This window comes from Stomoxys calcitrans, chromosome 3 (assembly GCF_963082655.1).
Source record: "Stomoxys calcitrans chromosome 3, idStoCalc2.1, whole genome shotgun sequence".
NCBI lineage: Eukaryota > Metazoa > Arthropoda > Insecta > Diptera > Muscidae > Stomoxys > Stomoxys calcitrans.
The window spans coordinates 168,404,266-168,424,670 of NC_081554.1; the positions used below are offsets into that span (position 1 = coordinate 168,404,266).

The 20,405-nt window shown below is 39.7% G+C and overlaps 1 protein-coding gene across 1 annotated transcript in view; it reads right to left on the minus strand.

Moving 5' to 3' along the window:
- LOC106084977 (semaphorin-1A) overlaps positions 1-20,405 on the minus strand; it is a 1,175,174-nt gene that overhangs the window by 278,056 nt on the left and 876,713 nt on the right. The window contains exon 5 of the mRNA XM_059365678.1: positions 8,892-9,087. Coding sequence (XP_059221661.1) covers positions 8,892-9,087 — 196 coding nt within the window. The remainder of the gene's footprint in view (positions 1-8,891; positions 9,088-20,405) is intronic.

Consider the following 20,405-nt stretch of genomic DNA (forward strand, 5'->3'; position numbering starts at 1 on the left):
ATGGTCGAAATGGGATCTGAATCCGAGGATAGTCCACTGGTTCTGCAGAAGCATGGTTAGGCCAATCATAACTTACACCTCAGTAGTTTTCTGAACTGCAATGGACAACAAGTGCAACATTAGGACAATACAGCAGGTTCAAGGAACAAGTCTTATGACATTGCTGTCCCACTAAGGAACAGGGGCAAACTTCTCACATATCAATGAGTGCAGTCCGATTCAAGTTTAAGCTCAATGATAAGGGGCCTCCTTTTCATAGCCGAGTCCGAACGGCGTGCCGCAGTGCGACACTTCTTTGGAGAGAAGTTTTACATGGCACAGTACCTCACAAATGTTGGCAGCATTAAGAGGGGAAAACCACTGTTGAAAAATCTCGCCAGGATTCGAACCCAGGCGTTCAGCGTCGTAGGCGGAATTACTAGCATCTGCGCTACGGTGGCCTCCATAGGTGGCGATGAGTACAACGTTCACTAGAGCACTGAATATTCTGAATATTCGACCCAGTTAAGGAAGGATGAGTACAACGTCCACTAGGGCACTGAATATTCTGAATATTCGACCCAGTTAAGGAAGCCACTTTAGGTGATGGGAGAATAGATAGAGGATAGCAGCAGGTCATAAACTCGCAGTATAATCGAAGCCACGATTGGAAACTTGTATGATATGGAAGTGGTTTCGGATCTGATACCTGAGACGGCACTTGAGGTCGAGTGCAAGCCACTGCTGCCAGGGGCGCAGTCTTGGATTGATGGAACCCTGGTATTGCCACCTGGAAGATCATGATACACTGTTGGATCAAAACTAGAGGAAAGAGTGGGTCTGAGAATTATAGCGTGAGCACCAAGGTTCTGGATTGATGGAACCCTGGTATTGCCACCTGGAAGATCATGATACACTGTTGGATCAAAACTAGAGGAAAGAGTGGATCTGAGAATTACAACGTGAGGACCAAGTTTCTGAGTTGTATTTCTGTCTGATTGACCATAATACGGCGCTGCAGGCGGACATTCAAGAGATAAAGGAATTTGTAAGATGGTGAACATCTTTATGGGTAGTAAACTAGCCATCAGGGCTATATAACCCGGAAGTCGAGATCTCGGGCGTTAAGGAAGCCACTCTGTCTATGAGACTTTGGGTGATGGGAGATAGGACCAGATTGAAAAGTTGAAAAGAGATTAATGCCTACTCCGAGGATGGCTCAGTCCGCATTGTTTGGCTGCTGAGCAATAGCGGAGTAAGGGGGAACTAAAAGGAGACCACCGTAGCGTAGAGGATAGCATGTCCGCCTATGACACTGAATATGAATTTACTTATTGGGGTCCCAGATCAATATTTCGAGGTGTTACAAACGGGATTAGTATACCCCCATGCTATGGTGGAAGCTTTATAAATGTCAATGTGTAGTTTTACAATTCCGTCCCACGGTTCTTGGCAAACAAACAAATAATGCCTCCACTAGGTTTTTGTTCCTTATCAAAAAAGCCAACAATGATTGCTTTGCATATGTGGTTATGGTGACTACTTGCCACGCGTAAAGGACCATCATCATCAGCAAAAATGTATCCTTTTTGTTTGTTTGCTGTCAGACGACTCATAAGTGAGTAATGGCATTTCCTTTTTTGCCAAAACAAAAAGCAAGAAACGAATATAAAAATAAAAAAAAAAAACATATAAACAAATTGGAAGCCTCTTTCATAAGTGTGGGTGTGTGTGTGTGTGTGTGTAACTCAGTATTGCCAACTGCATGGAAAAAGAAAAGAGTTGAACAAAGTGAGAAACACACGCACTCTCTCTCTCTCTCTCTCCCTTTGTCCTGTTTAAAGCAAAGTGTGCACATATAAACAATAAAAATTTACAAATATTTATTATGATTTATTTTTTTTTTTTGAGGCTCAAACCAACCAACTTCAATCACATCAACCATGACAAGGCAGTTGGTTGTGTGGAGCAAGCATGCACTTGCACCTACATAAATACACATACACACACACACACACGTAGGCATATAACAACATACGTCATCATCAACACATTTGCAAGCAAACTTTGGAAGCCATATCGCTGGGGCCCCATCATCAAAAACCACTGCAACTAAAGCTGCCACCACATGATTTACAAATATTTCAACATCCTATGGCTTTTCGTCAGTTTCATCATCACCATCCTCATCATCATCGTACAGCCGTAAGCCTCATCAGGATTGGTGCTCCTGGACAATTCTACTATTTTGTTATTCATAGCGGGTACAAGAGATGTTCATTTCATTTCTGTTCTGTTTTCTTTGTGTTAAAGTATTTTTGCATATGTGGGTATTTCCTTTTGCCCCATTGGTATTGGTGTTGGCCATATGTAAATATTATATTCTATAAACAGCTCTAAAGTTAAGAGATGAAATGGCAATGGCAACGACTGTGGCAGCAGCACTTACAACAACTACTACAACAAAATCCTCTTAACGCCTGTTGGACAAATATAAAGTCATTTGTGTGTGAATGTATTGTGTGAGCAACTATATTTGAGCTTTATTTTACCGTTACGCTTCGGGACCACAAAAGGCGTAACACATTTAGAAAGGGAATGGAGATTCTAGGCAAATCGGGTGTTATGAGTTATAAGTATTACTATACCCACCATTGAAGGATGGGGGTATATTCATTTTATCATTCTGTTTGCAATACATCGAAATATCCATTTCCGACCCTGGCTTATACATAAAAATCAATTTGTGTTTGTATGTTGGTTTGTTTGTTTGTTTGTGTGTTCCTTATAGACTCAGATACAGGTGAACTGATTTTCTTGAAATTTTCACTGATAATGATCCCGTGGTGAAAATAAGGTACTACATTTTGTGATATCTGAAGGGGGAGCGGACCCTCCCCCTTACCTAAATTTTCAGAAACGCCAGATCTGGGAGATGAATTGTGCGATTTAAGCGAAATTTTGTGTTCCCCTTTTATAGTGACCTACAAACAAAAATTTGGTATCCAAATTTCGGATGGGATACCAAGGGGGGGCGCCCCACCCCAAATTCTACCAAATATATATATACAGCAATCACAACAATATGGGACTCAAATGAAAGGTATTTAAGATTAGAAAACGTATCTGATATCCAATTGTGGGACCAAGTACTAGGGGGGCCACCCCAACCCCCAAAACATCCCTAAATCGGACATATTTACCGACCATGGCAATATGGAACTCAAATGAAAGGTATTTGCGAGTAAAATACGAACCTGATATCCAAATTTGCGACAAAGTTTCTGGGGATTCAAACCTTCCCCAAAACACCCCCCAGGACTTATTCATTGACCATGGGAATATGGGGCTTACAGTTTTTGGGGGATCACCCCAACCCCAAAAACACCCCTAAATCGGACATATTTACCGACCATGGCAATATGGGACTCAAATGAAAGTAACTTGCGAGTAAAATACGAATATGATATCCAAATGTGGGACCACGTTTCTGGGGGTCCACCCCTTCTCCAAAACACCCCCCAAACAGGACTTATTTACTGACCATGGCAATATGGGGCTTCAATGAAAGGTATTAGAGTGTCGAATACGAATATGATATCCAGATGTAGGACCAAGTGTATGGGGGGCCGCCCGAGAACATACCCTAAAGAAGACAAATTTACGACCATAGCAATATGGGACTCAAATGAAAGGTCTTTGGAAAGTAAAGAACGAATATCAATGTTCGGGAAAATTGTCTATGGGGCCACTCCACCCCCATAACACCACCCAAATAGAAAGTATTTGCTGACCATTGCAATATGAGGTTCAAATAAGAGGTATTTTAGAGCAGAACACAAATCTGACATATATTTTCAAAGCCAAGTCACTGAGTGGCCGCCTCATTCACCAAAACACCCCCCAAACCGGTATTGACCATGGCAATATGGGGCTTAAATGAAAAGTATTTCAATTTAGAATACGAATCTGATATGCAGATGTGGGACCAAATGTTTGGGGGGCCGCCCGAGAACATACCCCAAAGAAGACAAATTTACGACCATAGCAACATGGAGCTCAAATGAGAGGTCTTTGGAAAGTAAAGCACGAATCTCATATCAATGTTCCGGAAAAGTGTCTATGGGGCCACCCCACCCCTATAACACCACCCAAATAGAAAGCATTTGCTGACCATTGCAATATGAGTCTCAAATAAGAGGTATTTTAGGGTAGAACACGAATCTGATATATATGTTCAAAGCCAAGTCACTGAGTGGCCGCCTCATTCACCAAAACACCCCCTAAACCGCTCAAATGAAGGGCATAGACCATGATTTTGACATCAACATTCGGGACCAACTGTCTAGGGGGCTTTTTTAAAAATGGGTTTAAGTGAATGGTATTTGAGATTAGGTAACGAATTATATATCCAATTTTGTGGTTCAAATAAAGGGTGATTTTTTTGAGGTTAGGATTTTCATGCATTAGTATTTGACAGATCACGTGGGATTTCAGACATGGTGTCAAAGAGAAAGATGCTCAGTATGCTTTGACATTTCATCATGAATAGACTTACTAACGAGCAACGCTTGCAAATCATTGAATTTTATTACCAAAATCAGTGTTCGGTTCGAAATGTGTTCAAATTTTGACAAATTTTGTTCAGCGATGAGGCTCATTTCTGGTTGAATGGCTACGTAAATAAGCAAAATTGATGCATTTGGAGTGAAGAGCAACCAGAAGCCGTTCAAGAACTGCCCATGCATCCCGAAAAATGCACTGTTTGGTGTGGTTTGTACGCTGGTGGAATCATTGGACCGTATTTTTTCAAAGATGCTGTTGGACGCAACGTTACGGTGAATGAACACATTTCGAACCGAACACTGATTTTGGTAATAAAATTCAATGATTTGCAAGCGTTGCTCGTTAGTAAGTCTATTCATGATGAAATGTCAAAGCATACTGAGCATCTTTCTCTTTGACACCATGTCTGAAATCCCACGTGATCTGTCAAATACTAATGCATGAAAATCCTAACCTCAAAAAAATCACCCTTTATATAAGAATAGAGCACGTTGCTGATATATTTTCAGGGCTTAGTGATTGGGGGACCACTCCACCACCCAAAACACCCCTACATCGGGCATATTTACCGACCATGACAATGTAGAGCTTAAATGAAAGGTATTGGGGGGTAGAGCAAGAATTGATACCCGTTTTCGGGACCAATTTTCTGGGGTCTACCCCTTTCCCAAAATACCCCACAAACAGCAATTTTTTAGTGACCATTGCAATATGGGGCTCAAATAAAGGTATTAGGAAGTAGAATACGAATTTAATATCCAAATGTAGGACCATGTAATATGGGGCTCAAATTAAAGGGATTTGTAAGTGCAAAAGCAGTTTGATATCCATATTTGAGTCAAAATGTCTGAGGTGCCATCCCTCCCATAATGAGAACATTACCACCGGGAAGCGAGAACTCACATCAATGAGTGCTTTCCGATTCAAGTTTAAACTCAATGATAAGGGACCTTCTTCTATAGTCGAGTCCGAACTGCGTTCCGCAGTGCGGCACCTCTTTGGGGAAATTTTTTTAAATGACCATGCATGGCATTGTTCCTCGCAAATGTCACCAACACTTAGAAGAGATTAACACCGCCTTGTGCGATGTTCTCGCCAGGATTCGAATACGTTTAGCGTTATAGGCTACAATGGCACGAATTCGATATCTGCATTCAGGGCGAAGTGTCCTCACCCTAAAAAAATATTAGAGAGTTAAAGAAGGTGCAGCGGAGCGGGCCTGGTGCGGCTAGTAAAGTATATATATTCTTGATTAGCTTAAAAATCTAAGACGATCTAGCCATGTCCGTCCGTCTGTCAGTTTAAATCACGCTACAGTCTTTAAAAATAGAGATATTGGGCTGAAACTTTGCACAGATTCTTTTTTTTGTTCATAAGTAGGTTGAGTTCGAAGATGGGCTATATCGGACTATATCTTGATTTAGGACCCATATAGACCGATCCGCCGATTTAGGGTCTTAGACTCATATAAGCTACATTTATTATCAGATTTTGCTGAAATTTGGAACAGTGAGTTGTGTTAGGCCCTTCGGCATCCTTCTTCAAATTGGCACAGATCGGTCCAGATTTGGATACAGCTACTATATAGACCGATCCGCCGATTTAGGGTCTTAGGCCCTTAAAAGGTGCATTTATTGCCCGATATCGCCAAAATTTGGGACAGTGAGTTGTGTTAAGTCCCTCAACATACTTTTGCAATTTGTCACAAATCGGTCCAGATTTGGATATAGCTGCCATATAGACCGATCTCTCGATTTAAGATTTGGGGCCAATAAAAAGCGCATTTATTGCCCGATGTCGCTAAAATTTGGGACAGTGAGTTAGGTTATGCTCCTCGACATTCTTCTGCAGTATGGTACAGATCGGTCCAGATTTAGATATAGCTGCCATATAGTCCGAACGACCCATTTAGGGTCTTGGGCCCTTAAAAGGCGCATTTATTGTCCAATTTTGCTGAAATTTGAGACAGTGAGTTGTGTTAGGCCCTTCGACATCCTTCGTCAAATTGGCTCAGATCGGTCCAGATTTGGATATAGCTGCCATATAGACCGATCCGATTTAGGGTCTTAGGCCCATTAATGGCGCATTTATTGTCCGATGTCGCCGAAATTTGGGACAGAGAATTGTGTTAGATCCTTCGACATCCTTCTTCAATTTGGCACAGATCGGTTCAGATTTGGATATAGCAGCCATATAGACCGATCTCCCGATTTAAGGTTTTGGGCCCATAAAAGGCACATGTTTTGTCCGATGTCGCTGAAATTTGGGACGGTGTATTGTGTTAGGTCCTTCGACAACTTCCCGAAATATGGTCTAGATCGGTCCAGATTTAGCTATAGCTGCCATATAGACCGATCTCTCGATTTAAGATTTTGGGCCCATAAAGGGCACATTTATTGCCCGATGTCGCCAAAATTTGGGACAGTGAGTTGTGTTAGGCTCTTTGTCACCCCTCTTCAATTTGGTCCAGATCGTATCAGATTTTGATATAGCTGCTATATAGACCGATCTCTCGATTTAAGGTTTTGGGCCCATAAAAAGCGCATTTATTGTCCGATGTCGCCAAAAATTTGAGACAGTGAGTTGTGTTAGGCCCTTCGACAACCTCCTTCAATTTGGCCTAGATCGGTCCAGATTTGGATATAGCTGCTATATAGACCGATCTCTCGATTTAAGATTTTGGGCCCACAAAAAGCGCATTTATTGCCCGATGTCGCCAAAATTTGGGACAGTGAGTTAAGTAAAGCCCCTCGACATACTTCTGCAGTATGGTACAGATCGGTCCAGAATTAGATATGGCTGCCATATAGACCGATTGACCGATTTAGGGTCTTGGGCCCTTAAAAGGCGCATTTATTGTCCGATTTTGCTGAAATTTGGGACAGTGAGTTGTGTTAAGTCCCTCAACATACTTCCGCAATTTGTCACAAATCGGTCCAGATTTGGATATAGCTGCCATATAGAACGGTCTCTCGATTTAAGGTTTTGGGCCCATAAAAGGTGCATTTATTGCTCGATATCGCCGAAATTTGGACAGTGAGTTGTGTTAAGTCCCTCAACATACTTCTGCAATTTGTCACAAATCGGTCCATATTTGGATATAGCTGCCATATAGACCCATCCGCCGATTTAGGGTCTTTGTCCTTAAAAGGCGCATTTATTATCCGATTTTGCTGAAATTTGGGACAGTAAGTTGTGTTAGGACCCTCGACATTTTTCTTCAATTTGGTCCAGATCGGTCCAGATTTGGATATAGCTGTCATATATACTGATCTCTCGATTTAAGGTCTTAGGCCCATAAAAAGCGCATTTATTGCCCGATTTTGCTGAAATTTCGACATCCGTGTCGTATATGGTGTAGATTAGTCCGAAAAGACTAATATTTAGTTTTACAAAATTGAACAATGACTTGTAATTAATAGACCACAAATCGGACCCTATTTCGATAAAGCTGCTATGGGTGCATAAATTATGCATTTTCACCAGATAATGATGAAAGGTGGTTTACATATATATCCGAGGTGGTGGGTATCCAAAGTTCGGCCCGGCCTTTTTATTTGTAATATAATGGTTAACGGTGTTTGATTTGTTTTTGGACAAACAAAATGATCATATAAATGTTTCTAATGTGAATACAAAATCAAGAATGTTCGATTTTGACATATTTTGGGCAAAAATTATAAAACAATTTGGGTCAAATGTCTGACTTATCTGAACGCAGCTAACGTAACACCTAAAGGCCGCAATATTACCATGGTTACGGGTACATTTTGTTGCTTAGGAATTGCACACAAACTGAAGATGGGGTTTTCGTGATTGACAGTTTTGTATATAGGACCTCAGCTGGCAACAGTATCTGATTCAAAGAGTCTTAGTCCGAGAGTCTTAGAGAACATATATATGTGGGCGGGAACCTTTGCAACATTTTTAGTCCGTTGACTAATCTATGAAAAGGTGTGGCAAGACCTCCGGGCTATAAAACGGAAGTTCTTCTTCTTCTCTGCTGCTCCTTGATAGCGAGTTCTAGGGTAAATTTTTTTAGATTTTTTTTTAAATATTTTCCAACATTTAAAGTTTTCTCGGAATTTTAAGTTTTTTTCTCCCTCCCTTACAGCTTAAATTCCTCATGATAATGGTATGTATACCTAAGTTCCAATTGTATTTTTTTAATATATCACAATAATGTATTGCGAAAAAAAACACTTCAACAAAAATAAAATATTCACAACTCTGTAAAAATATGACGGCAAATTTCCATCTCATCTTTTGGTTTGAGTTAACGGCAATGGCCTCCAACACCATGATGTTGTTGGTGTTTGATGTTATTTCATTCGTTTTGTACTCACCCGCAAATACCGATGTGGAATTATGTTTCGGATCGTATGGACACACAGCCTGGCCATTTTTAGTTGCCTCCAGGGTATAATTGTTGTCGTTGATTATATAAGTGTTACACAGGGGACGAAATGAATTTGTACCGCACACAAATAAACGTCCCGGAGATGTGACGACCATGATGCGTATATAATTTTGGCACGCCTCCTGCAAAAGAGAAAAAAAAAACGAAAAAAAATGACCATGGTTAAAAAAATGTGTCAACAATTTGCCAGAGGCCAAACAAGAGAAATATGAAGAAGGGGATATAAAATGTGAAAATAAAATTTTCTTTTTGCTGTTTGCAAAAAAAATAAGAAAAAAAAACGATAAAAAGAATAAAAATGATATTAAACAAGTAGGTGCTTCATGGAAGGCTACCCACATGCATATAATTCTGCAATGGTCAACAATTTGATTATTTGATGTGCTGCCATAATTGCCAAGCTATTAAATTTTCACCAACTACCAACGGAGAAAAAAACATATTTAAATTAATTTGCATGTATGAAGAGTTAGGCTGAAGGCTATTCCATACGCTATAGCAGGGAAGCCAAGAATGTGGGGGAAAAACGCTATATAAGCAAATTTTTAAATAAATACTAAAAAAAGTTATGGAAATTTAAAATAAGGTTCGGGCGGATCGAGCTTTGGATAACTACGGCCTTGGGAATATATAAACCACATTTCGTTAAAATCACGATCCTGAGTTTATAGCAGCGATATCGAAATATGGTCCTATCAAGGCCATATTCGTAAGGATTGTGTAGGGGTTTAATATAGCCCGCTCTACTCATAGCCTGTTTGTCTAGATCGAAACAAAATTTTCGTTTGGTTAAACTGCAATATGAGCAAAAAGGGAAGAATTATGATGTATAAACAGATTCATCAAAGTCAAAAGAGCTTATAACTTATCAAAATTAAATACTAAAAGCCGTCTATATAGACGAACTAGCCGAACCGGGCCTCTATTATCTTTTTAGGGTTGGGACACTTCGGATATCGAATTCGTGCCATTGTAGCCTATGACGCTGAACGCGTTCCAGAGAACTTAGGACAAAGCGGTGGTTATCCACTCTTAATGTTGGCGACATTTGCGAGGCACAATGACATGCATGGTCATTCAAAAAATGTTCCCCAAAGAGGTGTCGCACTGCAGGACGCCATTCGGACTCGGCTATAAAAGAAGTTCCCTTATCATTGAGCCTTCGAATCCTAACGAAAACATCGAACAAAGCGGTGGTTATCCCCTCTAAATGTTGGCGATATTTGCGAGGCACAATGCAATGCATGGACATTAAAAAAATGTTCCTCAAAGAGGTGTCGTACTGTGGGACGCCGTTCGGACTCGGCAATAAAAAGGGCCCGTTCTTATTGAGTTTAAATTTTAATCGGAAAACACTCATTGATGTGTGAGAAATGTTCCGCTGCTCGGTTGCTGGTGTTTTTAAAAATTAGGGTAATGGGAAGTGATCTTTAGGGGAGGGATGGAACTTCAGACATTTCGACTCAAATATGGAAATCCAATTCGTGCTGCACTTCCTAATCCCTTTAATTTGAGCTCCATATTGTCATGGCCGGTAAATATGAATTCACTGTCCCATAAATGTGCCTTTAATGGGCCCAAAATCTTAAATCGAGAGATCGGTCTATATGGCAGCTATATCAAAATCTGGACCGATCTGGGTCAAATTGCAGAACGTTGTCGAGGAACCTAACGCAACTCACTGTCCCAAATTTCGGCGAAATCGGACAATGAATGCGCCTTTTATGGAGCCAAAATCTTATATCGAGAGATCGGTCTATGTGGCACCTATGTCCAAATATGGACCGATCTGAGCCAAATTGAAGTAAGATGTCAAAGGGCCTAACACAACTCCCTGTCCCAAATTTCAGCGAAATGTGGATTTTATGAGACTAAGATCCCAAATCGGAGGATCGGACTATATGGCAGCTGTATCCAAATCTAGACCGATCTGGGCCAAATTGAAGTGGGATATCGACTGGCCTAGCACAATTCTCTATCCCAAATTTCAACAAAATCAGATGATAAATGTGGCTTTTATGGGCCTAAGACCCTACATCGGCAGATCGGTCTACATGGGGACTATATCTTGATATAGTCTTGATATAGTATCTTGATATAGTCCCCATGTAGACCGATCTGCCGATGTAGGGTCTTAGGCCCATAAAAGCCACATTTATCATCTGATTTTGTTGAAATTTATGGGAAGAACCATAAATTTTTGGTGTTATTCAAGGTAGTTGAAAACGCTTAAGTGAAATATCGTTTAACTGAAAATACCGCTTAAGCGAAAAGCTTTTTATATCCCAAATAACGTTTTTTTTATGAAACTTAAGGCGCTTAAGTGACAAACACATCTATCGAAAACTATCTGGGAGAGAAAAATTTAATGTCAGTAATAAAATTTGTCTTGTCATTGCGGCAATACTTCTCTCTGATTTTTGAAGATTGCCACTGAACATAGCACTTTTTCAACTCCAGTTTTTTAATGCATCATAAATGTTTTTTTATTTATGTCTTATCGCTTAACTGAAAACGAATTTCACTTATCCGAACCACGCTTAACTGAAAATTACGAATAAGTGAAACAAAATAGACTCATTTTTGATGTTCTCTCTTATCTGGTTTCCACTGTATTCTCTATGGGGTCATAAATGAATATTTCGATGTGTTGCAAACGAAATGACAAAATGAATATACCCCCATCCTTCGGCGTTGGGTATAAAAATTATGCTTATTCACTTATTTTAAAATCTACCCTTTAGTAGAAAAAACTACAAAATTCCCCTAGAAATGGCAATACGTAGTATAAACTTTGTTTTGAAAGGTATTCAGGGATTAATTGCGTAGCTTTCACATCACCCAGTAGATCTAAAATGGAATGTCAGGATTTTTTTTACTCCATTACAACTACCTTACCTATGAATGTGAATACAGCGGCATACATTCGTAGGTACATTCAGAGTTACCAGAAGTTGACAGGATTTTTTTTTTTTTTTTTTTTGGTTTTTGTTTTGTCCTCCCACCCAATATACTTGCAGAGAGCTTAATACGTTAGTTGAGAAAAACAAAGAGCATATAGTGACACACAAAAAAAAAAACCCATAGCGAATACGAATATTTGTGAAATATTCCATATGAAATGTTTTTGCATCACAAGGGTGACACACAGAAAAAATACAGCGAAAAAAATCCTTATCTGTTTTTTACTAACGAACTAAAACTTAATGAATGACTGAATCTGAATACTAAAATATCCTCTTGTTTGTAAAAAGGACATGGGACACATGACTCACTCACTCACACACACACACACACACAGACACCCACAGAGAAATGTGGAACAACATAAATAAAATAACCAAAACTTACAACACAATTTGATGGGCGAAGTATAAAAACAGATACCCAAAATGGAAACTGAAACTTTTTGTCGTTTTTGGGCGATCTATGAGATGTGTTTTAAATTATTTGTCAGGAAAAAAAATGAATAATAACAAGTGAAAATACGCCAAGTATGGAGGAGCCAAACCTTGGATACCCCACCCATTATAAATAACAGCTCCAAAAGGCTCAAAAAGTCTTATGGGAATTTTGACTATGAAAAAAAAAAACAGCAAAATTTGTTTAGCATAGTAGGGGACAGTAGGAATCCCCTATGAGGTTTACATCTAAACACGGAATTATTTTAGACAAAGTGGCTAAGGGGTGTTCAAGAACATATTCGTACTTCACATTCCAAATTTAAGACATATGGGTCAAACAGTAAGGCTTATAGGGGCTCTTTTAGCAGAACAGATGGAAGATTTGGACTTCAAGTAAACCAACGTTGAATTTATCATAACCGAATTAAACATCAAACTTCAATTTATGCTTCAACATAAAAATTTGAAATAAACCTGCAAAAAAATATATTTTTTCCTTGCATAGTAGGGAGGTGTTAAAGTAGCCATTGAGCCGAAGTGTTTTCATTTCGCTCCTCAAAGAAAAATATTTGTATCTCGGAATAGATTACACAAAAATGTTAAAGCCTTTCAGGAGTAGACTCTAAATGGACTCCAAAGAGAACTTTGGTGGTCAGATCGTAGCATGTTGTCCGAAACTCCTATAGGTGTGGGTGCCTTGCCATCTGTGGTCGGGAATAATGCTTCGAGCACATAACAAGTCGTCAGACTAACAAATGAGGAAGTATCAGATAAACCAGAGGAATGCGCAGTTCGTCCCCAGCCTTTAAGTAAATATGGTGTTTACGATTCAGATTCAAATAACGACAGTGTCAATGAAACAGCCATCGCAGCCGAAGCGAGCGATGAGGACAACGGGATGACGGTAGTAGTGAGCTATGGCTTCGCTTAACTCACAAAAAGAAAGAGAAAGCAATCCGTGGTACGACGAAGAAGACTGAGGAGTAGGCACCGGCAGAGCAATCGGGCGAAAATGCAAGATGATGAACTGACATTACAAGCACTTCTACAGAAGCTGGAAAGAGAATCAGATCTCTCGAAGAGTGAAAAAGAACTCGCCGCTTGCAAGTACTCTGGGAAGACCAAGCAAGCATTCTCGCAATGGAAACTCCAGACAGTGTCAAGCGGAAGGAGATGGAATCGAAACAGGAACGAAGGAAGCGCCCACGGCCTCTAAGTCTTCATGAAGGATCGTACTTCGAAAAAGATGTCACAGCCATCACTGAATAACCACAAGAAAAAATTCGCCAAGTTCGACCCCTAAATAAAGGTTTGGCATAATTTGACCAGCTTTCAAGCCCCATGGATCAGCCTCAGGACCTAATAAGGTCTCCAAATTTTGCATACTTATTGAAGAACACCTCAAAAAAATTTTTTTGCGAGTAACGTTGCGAAAATTCTTAAGGTGACGAGGGTGTCTCTCGTCTTATGCCGGACGCCGTTATCAACAGTTCCGGCTAAAACTCACCCTGTGACACCCCTAGGGATAAATTCCACCTCGGAACGGCTTTCGCATTACTACGAGGTGGATCCCATATCTGGTGATTTTTCAGGTCCAATTCTATCTTCTAATAGCGCTGTACTTGTTCGGCGTGTCTCATCACCGCCTCCCATTTCTTCTTGCCTTTCAGCATCCTCTTGATGAAACATATCCAATGGCTTTTATCAATTCCCTGCCTCCTTCAAATATGTGTTCCACATCGTCTGCAACATCTAGGTACGGTTTGGCAAAATTTGCCAAGCTCGAGGTGGCCAGATTTCCAGTTAAAGGGATCAGCCTATGCACCTACTGAGGTCGCGAAATTTTGCATACTAAAGAACTACACATTTTTTTTTGCGGGTCATGTCGTGAAAATGCTTTAGGTGACGAGGGTGTCTCTCGTCTTAGGCCGGACGCCGTTATCAACACTACCGTCTAAAACTCACCCTGTGACACCCCTGGGGATTAATAAATTCCATCTCGGAACGGCTTTCGCATTACTACGAGGTGGAGCCCATATCTGTTGATTTTTCAGGTCCAGATCTATCTTCCTACTGCGCTGTACTTTTTTTGGCGTGTCTCATAACCGCCTCCCATTTCTTCTTGCCTTTCAGCATCCTCTTGATGAAACATATCCAATGGCTATTTCCAATTCCCTGCCTCCTTCAAATGTGTGCTCCACATCGTCTGCAACCATTGGCCATTCTATGCAGGTATTTCCGGAAGTAACCATGGTCTGTCAGCATCTGTGTGACGTGGTTCTATTTCCCCTCGACCTTTTGAGTCTTGGCATAGATTTTTTGCATCCGTTCTCTAAGATGGCCATCAATCAATCCACTATCGAAACACCGTCTAGTGTATGTTTGAGCGCTGGGCTTGACGGACAATTTCAGTTAGAAGTTTCGAGGTGTCGCGATCGTTCACATTCCAGCTTTGAATACTTGTGCTCATTCCCTCATAAGCTCTGTCCCTTTCAGTATTAAAGAAGAACATAATAAACTTGTGGTCGCACGCTGTGTAAGTTTCCAGTGCACTGAACTCTGTTATCTTTCCGATGATTTCCTCGAACACAAGGGTGATATCCGGTATAGTTAATGCACGGAAGACTCAGAGCTGTTTGTTGTCACACAAACGATTCGCTGATCCATTACGATCATCGCTGTCTATCAAAAGTTTAGATGTTGAGCAATCAGAAGCTCTTGATGTTCTGGGTATGAAGGATCAAAGTGATGTTCTTTGTGAAGTAGCGAAAGAAGCATTCAAGTTCTAAGGCTTCCCTAAACGGTGTAAGAATTACTTCACTCCTTCTGATCTTCTGACTGATATCACTTTCATAAGGCCGAAAATTGAGTACAACTCACATGTATGGGGTGGAGCTTCAAAATCATACCTGGGGATACTGCAGCGTATTTAGAGGAGAGCGATGGTGTTGATTGGTGACAGTAGGGTATCCAGGCCTATTGCCTTCCTTGAACATCGTCGTAATGTGGGTTGTTTGACGCTGTTCTATCGGTACTTTCAGGGTGTGTGTTCATCGGATATTCGTCTTCTTAATCCTCATGGAAGGATGTTTGTCAGAAATACTAGACATTCCAGGAACTCACACCCGTTTGTAATTGATTGGCCAGCGGACCGAATTTTATGGCCACAAAAACCATAAATCGAGAGATCAGTTATATGGCAGCTATATCCAAATCTGGACCGATCTGAGCCAAATTGAAAAAGGATGTTGAAAAGCCTAACACAACTCACTGTACCAAATTTCAGCAAAATCGGATAATAAATGGCCTTTTCTATGGGCGCAAAACCTCAAATCGAGAGATCGGTCTATATGGCAGCTATATTCAAATCTGGACCGATCTAAGCCAAATTGAAGAAGGATATCGAAGGTCCTAACACAACTCACTCTCTTAAATTTCGGCAAAATCGGACAGTAAATGCGCCTTTTATGGGCGCAAGACCTTAAAACGAGAGATCGGTCTATATGACAGCTATATTCAAATCTGAACCGATCTAAGCCAAATTGAAGAAGGATGTCGAAAGGCCTAACACAACTCACTGTCCCAAATTTCGGCGACATCGGATAATAAACACGCCTTTTACGGACCTAAAACCTTAAATCGAGAGATCAGTCTATATGGCAACTATACCCAAATCTGGACCGATCTGAGCCAAATTGTAGAAGAATGTCGAGGGACCTAATGCCACTCGCTGTTCCAAATTTCAGCAAAATCGGATAACAAATGTGGTTTTAATGGGCCTAAGACCCTAAATCGAAAAATCGGTCCATATGACAGCTATATCCAAATCTAGACCGATCCGGGCCAAATTAAAGAAGAATGTCGAGGGACCGAACGCAACTCGCTGTTCCAAATTTCACCAAAATCGGATAACAAATGTGGCTTTTATGGGCCTAAGACCCTAAATCGAGAGATCGGTCTATATGGCAGCTATATCCAAATCTGGACCGATGTGGGCCAAATTAAAGAAGGATGTCAAAGGGCGTAAAATAACTCACTGTCCCAAATTTCAGCAAAATCGGATAATAAATGTGGGTTTTATGGGCCTAGGACCCTATATCGGTGGACCGGTCTATATGGCAGCTATATGCAAATCTTGGTCGATCTGTGCCATATTTCAAAAGTATGTCAAGGGGCTTAACACAACTCATTGTCCCAAATTTCGGCGACATCGGACAATAAATGCGCCTTTTATGGGCCCAAAACCTTAAATCGAGGGATCGGTCTATATGGCAGCTATATCCAAATCTGATCCGAATAGGCCCAAATTGAAGAAAGATGTCGAAGGGCATAAGGCAACTCACTGTCCCCAATTTCAGCTAAATCGGATAATAAATGTGCCTTTTATGGGCCTAAGACTTTAAATTGGCGGATCGGTCCATATGGTAGCTATATACAAATCTGGACTGATCTGGGCCAAATTGAAGAAGGATGTCAAAGAGCCTAACATAACTCACTGTCTCAAATTTGAGCAAAATCGGATAATAAATGTGTCTTTTATGGGCCTAAGACCTTAAATCGGCGGATCGATCTATATGGGGGCTATATCAAGATATAGTCCGATATAGCCCATCTTCGAAATTAACCTGCTTAAGGACAAAAAAAGAATCTGTGCAAAGTTTCAACTCAATATCTATATTTTTAATGACTGTAGCGTGATTTCAACAGGCAGACGGACGGACATGGCTAGATCGTCTTAGATTTTTACGCTGATCAAGAATATATATACTGTGTAGGGTCGGAAATGGATTTTTCGATGTGTTGCAAACGGAATGACAAAATAAATATGCCCCCATCCTTCGGTGGTGGGTATAAAAAAGGAGTTGAGCGAGTTAACCAACAGATTGGAAAATTCGTAAAATTTCGCGATGATTGGATTACAAAAAACGGTAGACGCAAAAAACGACACAGAAAGGATACGCGGAAGGACGGACATGGCCAGACCAAATAAAGAAGTTCTTTTGAGGCAAACCGTAAATTCGACCACATCAACAGCTCAGAGTACTGTTCATAAATTAACCATACATGGCATATAAATGTGTACTAACTCCATCTTTAGAGCCAAACATCCTTGACGGGATCCCTTCCAAAATATTAGCTTGGTTAACGATAACAAATTATCGATATAACAAGTTATCGTTGGAACAGGTTATAGTTTACCGGTAGTCATACAGGGTGGCTGATGAAAGCCGCTACCAAAAAAAAATGTAATAACTTTTTTTCTATTTAATAATAATAATTTAATAATTAATTTAATTAATTAATTAATTAATTTAATTAATAATAATTTAATAATTAATTTAATAATTTAATTTAACATGAATAAAAGAAAAATGTATTCCATACACCGAAAAAAAAATGTAGCAATATTCATCATTGTAGCAATATTCATCAGCCACCCTGTATATTGTATTTTGGTCATTAGGATAAAGAGGCAAAAAGGGAGGGCATGAGTTTCAAAAAAAAAAAAAAAAACTGTTGGTTTTGTGGTTATTCCAATTTTTATTTACGTCGCGATCTCTTGGAAAAAAAGCGATGTAAATCGAGGCACTACTGTCGATTTAAAACAATTTTTTTTTTTAATATTTTATAGAAAATTTTGTTAAAGTTGCAAGGGAAAGTATTCACTTCTCTATTGGTTAATGCACCTCAACCTTTGTGATTAGCTTTTTTTTCAATTATTGAACCTTTCTTAGACTTCGCTTGATTTTTTATAAATCTTTTTGGACTCTACAAAAAAAATTTGCCTATTAATATATCAACTCAAAAGCCCTACCCGAATGAGCGATGTTCGCAAAAAAGTATCATGTTTGTGTGCTCTCTCATACTCATTTGGGTCTAACATAAAAAATATTAGCATTAAGAATAATAAAGACGGTCGTAATGGTTGTCTGAGTCTCAGTTCCTTTGTTCTTATTTGAAGTACGCTATTGTTTTGTGGCATAAAAAATATTATTTCGTTTAAGGGTCATTGTATAGAAATTGAAAGAAATGAAATTGAAAAGATTACAAAGGTTACTCTAGTGGCAATAAATTTTCAAGCAAACAAATGAAATGTTAAGCAGATGAAAGGAAAAAAAAAACGTGAAGAATGGAAAGAAATTGTGTTTTTATAACAAAAGTCGAAGAGGAGACAAGGGGGTCAATTGAAGGTCAAGTTAAAATGCCTACAAAAAAAATAGAAAGGCAAGGATAGGATTGCGGCTTTAAAACAAAAAAATATTTTTAGAGAAATATAATTAAAAACAAATGAGAGCGTGCTAAGTTCGGCCGGAACAAATCTTTATACCCTCCACCATGGATCGCATTTGTCGAGTTCTTTGAGTGGTATCTCTTTTTAGGCAAACAAAGAATAACGGATAAGAATTGTTATATTGTTGGAGCTATAGTCCAATTAGGACCATACAAGACTTGAATGTCGTAGACCATGGTAGAAGTCATTGTGGAATATATCAGGCTCAAGAAACATAATCGGGAGCTCAGTTTATATTGGAGCTGTATCAGGCCATAGATCGATTTAGACCATATTGAACAGATATAATGAAGGTCATGGAAGAAGCCGTTGTACAAAACTTCTGCCAAATTGGATAAGAATTGCGACCTCTATAGGCTTAAGAAGTTAAGATCCCAGATCGGTGTATATGTCAGGTTATGTACCGATTTCAACCATATTTTGATCAGTTTTTGAAAGACATAAGAAAACATTTCATGCACAATTTCAGCAAAATCGGATAAGAATTGCGCCATCTAAAGGCCTAACAAGTCAAAATTCAAGATCGGTTTATATGGCAGTTATATTGGTTTATGTCCCCTTTTGAACCGTACTTAGTACAGTTGTTGGAATTCATAACAAAACACTTAGTGGAAAATTTCAGCCAAAAGGGGTAAGAATTGCGCCCTCTAGAGGCTTAAGAAGTTAATATCCCAGATCGATTTATATGGCAGCTATATCAGGTTATGTACCGATTTAAATCATACTTAGCACAGTTTTTGGAAGTCATAACAAAACACTTCATGCAAAATTTCAGCCAAATCGGATGAGAATTGCGCCCTCTAGTGGCTCAAAAAGACAACATTCCAGATCGGTTTATATGGCAGCTATATCAGGTTATGTACCGATTTGAACCAAATTAAGTGCAATTTTTGGAAGTCATAACAAAACGCTTCATGCAAAATTTCAGCCAAATCGGATAAGAATTGCGCCCTCTAGTGGCTCAAGAAGACAAGATTCCAGATCGGTTTATATGGCAGCTATATCAGGTTATGGATCGATTTGATCCCTACTTGCCTACTTAGTTGTTGGAAGTCGTAACAAACCACTTAATGCTAAATTAGAGCCACATCGGATAAGAATTGCGCCCTCTAGAGGCCTTAGAAGTCATAATCCCAGATCGGTTTATATGCCAGTTATATCAGGTGATTTTATCAAACTTAACACAGTTCGGTTTATATGGCAGTTATATCAGGTGATTTGAATCAAACCGAACACAGTTCTTGAAAGTCATAGCAAACAAACAAACATGCAACATTTCAGCCCAATCGGATATGAATTGCGCCCTCTAGAACCCTAAGAAGTCAAAATCCCTGATCAGTTTATATGGCAGCCATAAGCGTATAACGGCCTGTGGGGGGTGGGCTAAACACCACCCAGAAAAGTTTAAGCCCCCTCCAGAAATGAAAAATGTCATTGTTTTCCGCAAAATTTGCTAATTTTATTGCTATTTAAAGTGTTTTAGCCCCCCTTTTAAGCCAGACTGGCTTCGCTAATGATGGTAGCTATATCAAAACATGAACCGATATGGCCCATTTAAAATCCCAATCGACTTACACTGATAGGAAGTATTTGTGTAAAGTTTCGAGCGCCTAGCTTTATGAGTAAAATTGCACATTTTGCCCATGAACATTCCACTAAGGAACAGGGGCAAACTTCTCACATATCTATGAGTGCAGTCCGATTCGAGTTTAAGTTCAATGGTAAGGGGCCTCCATTTTATAAC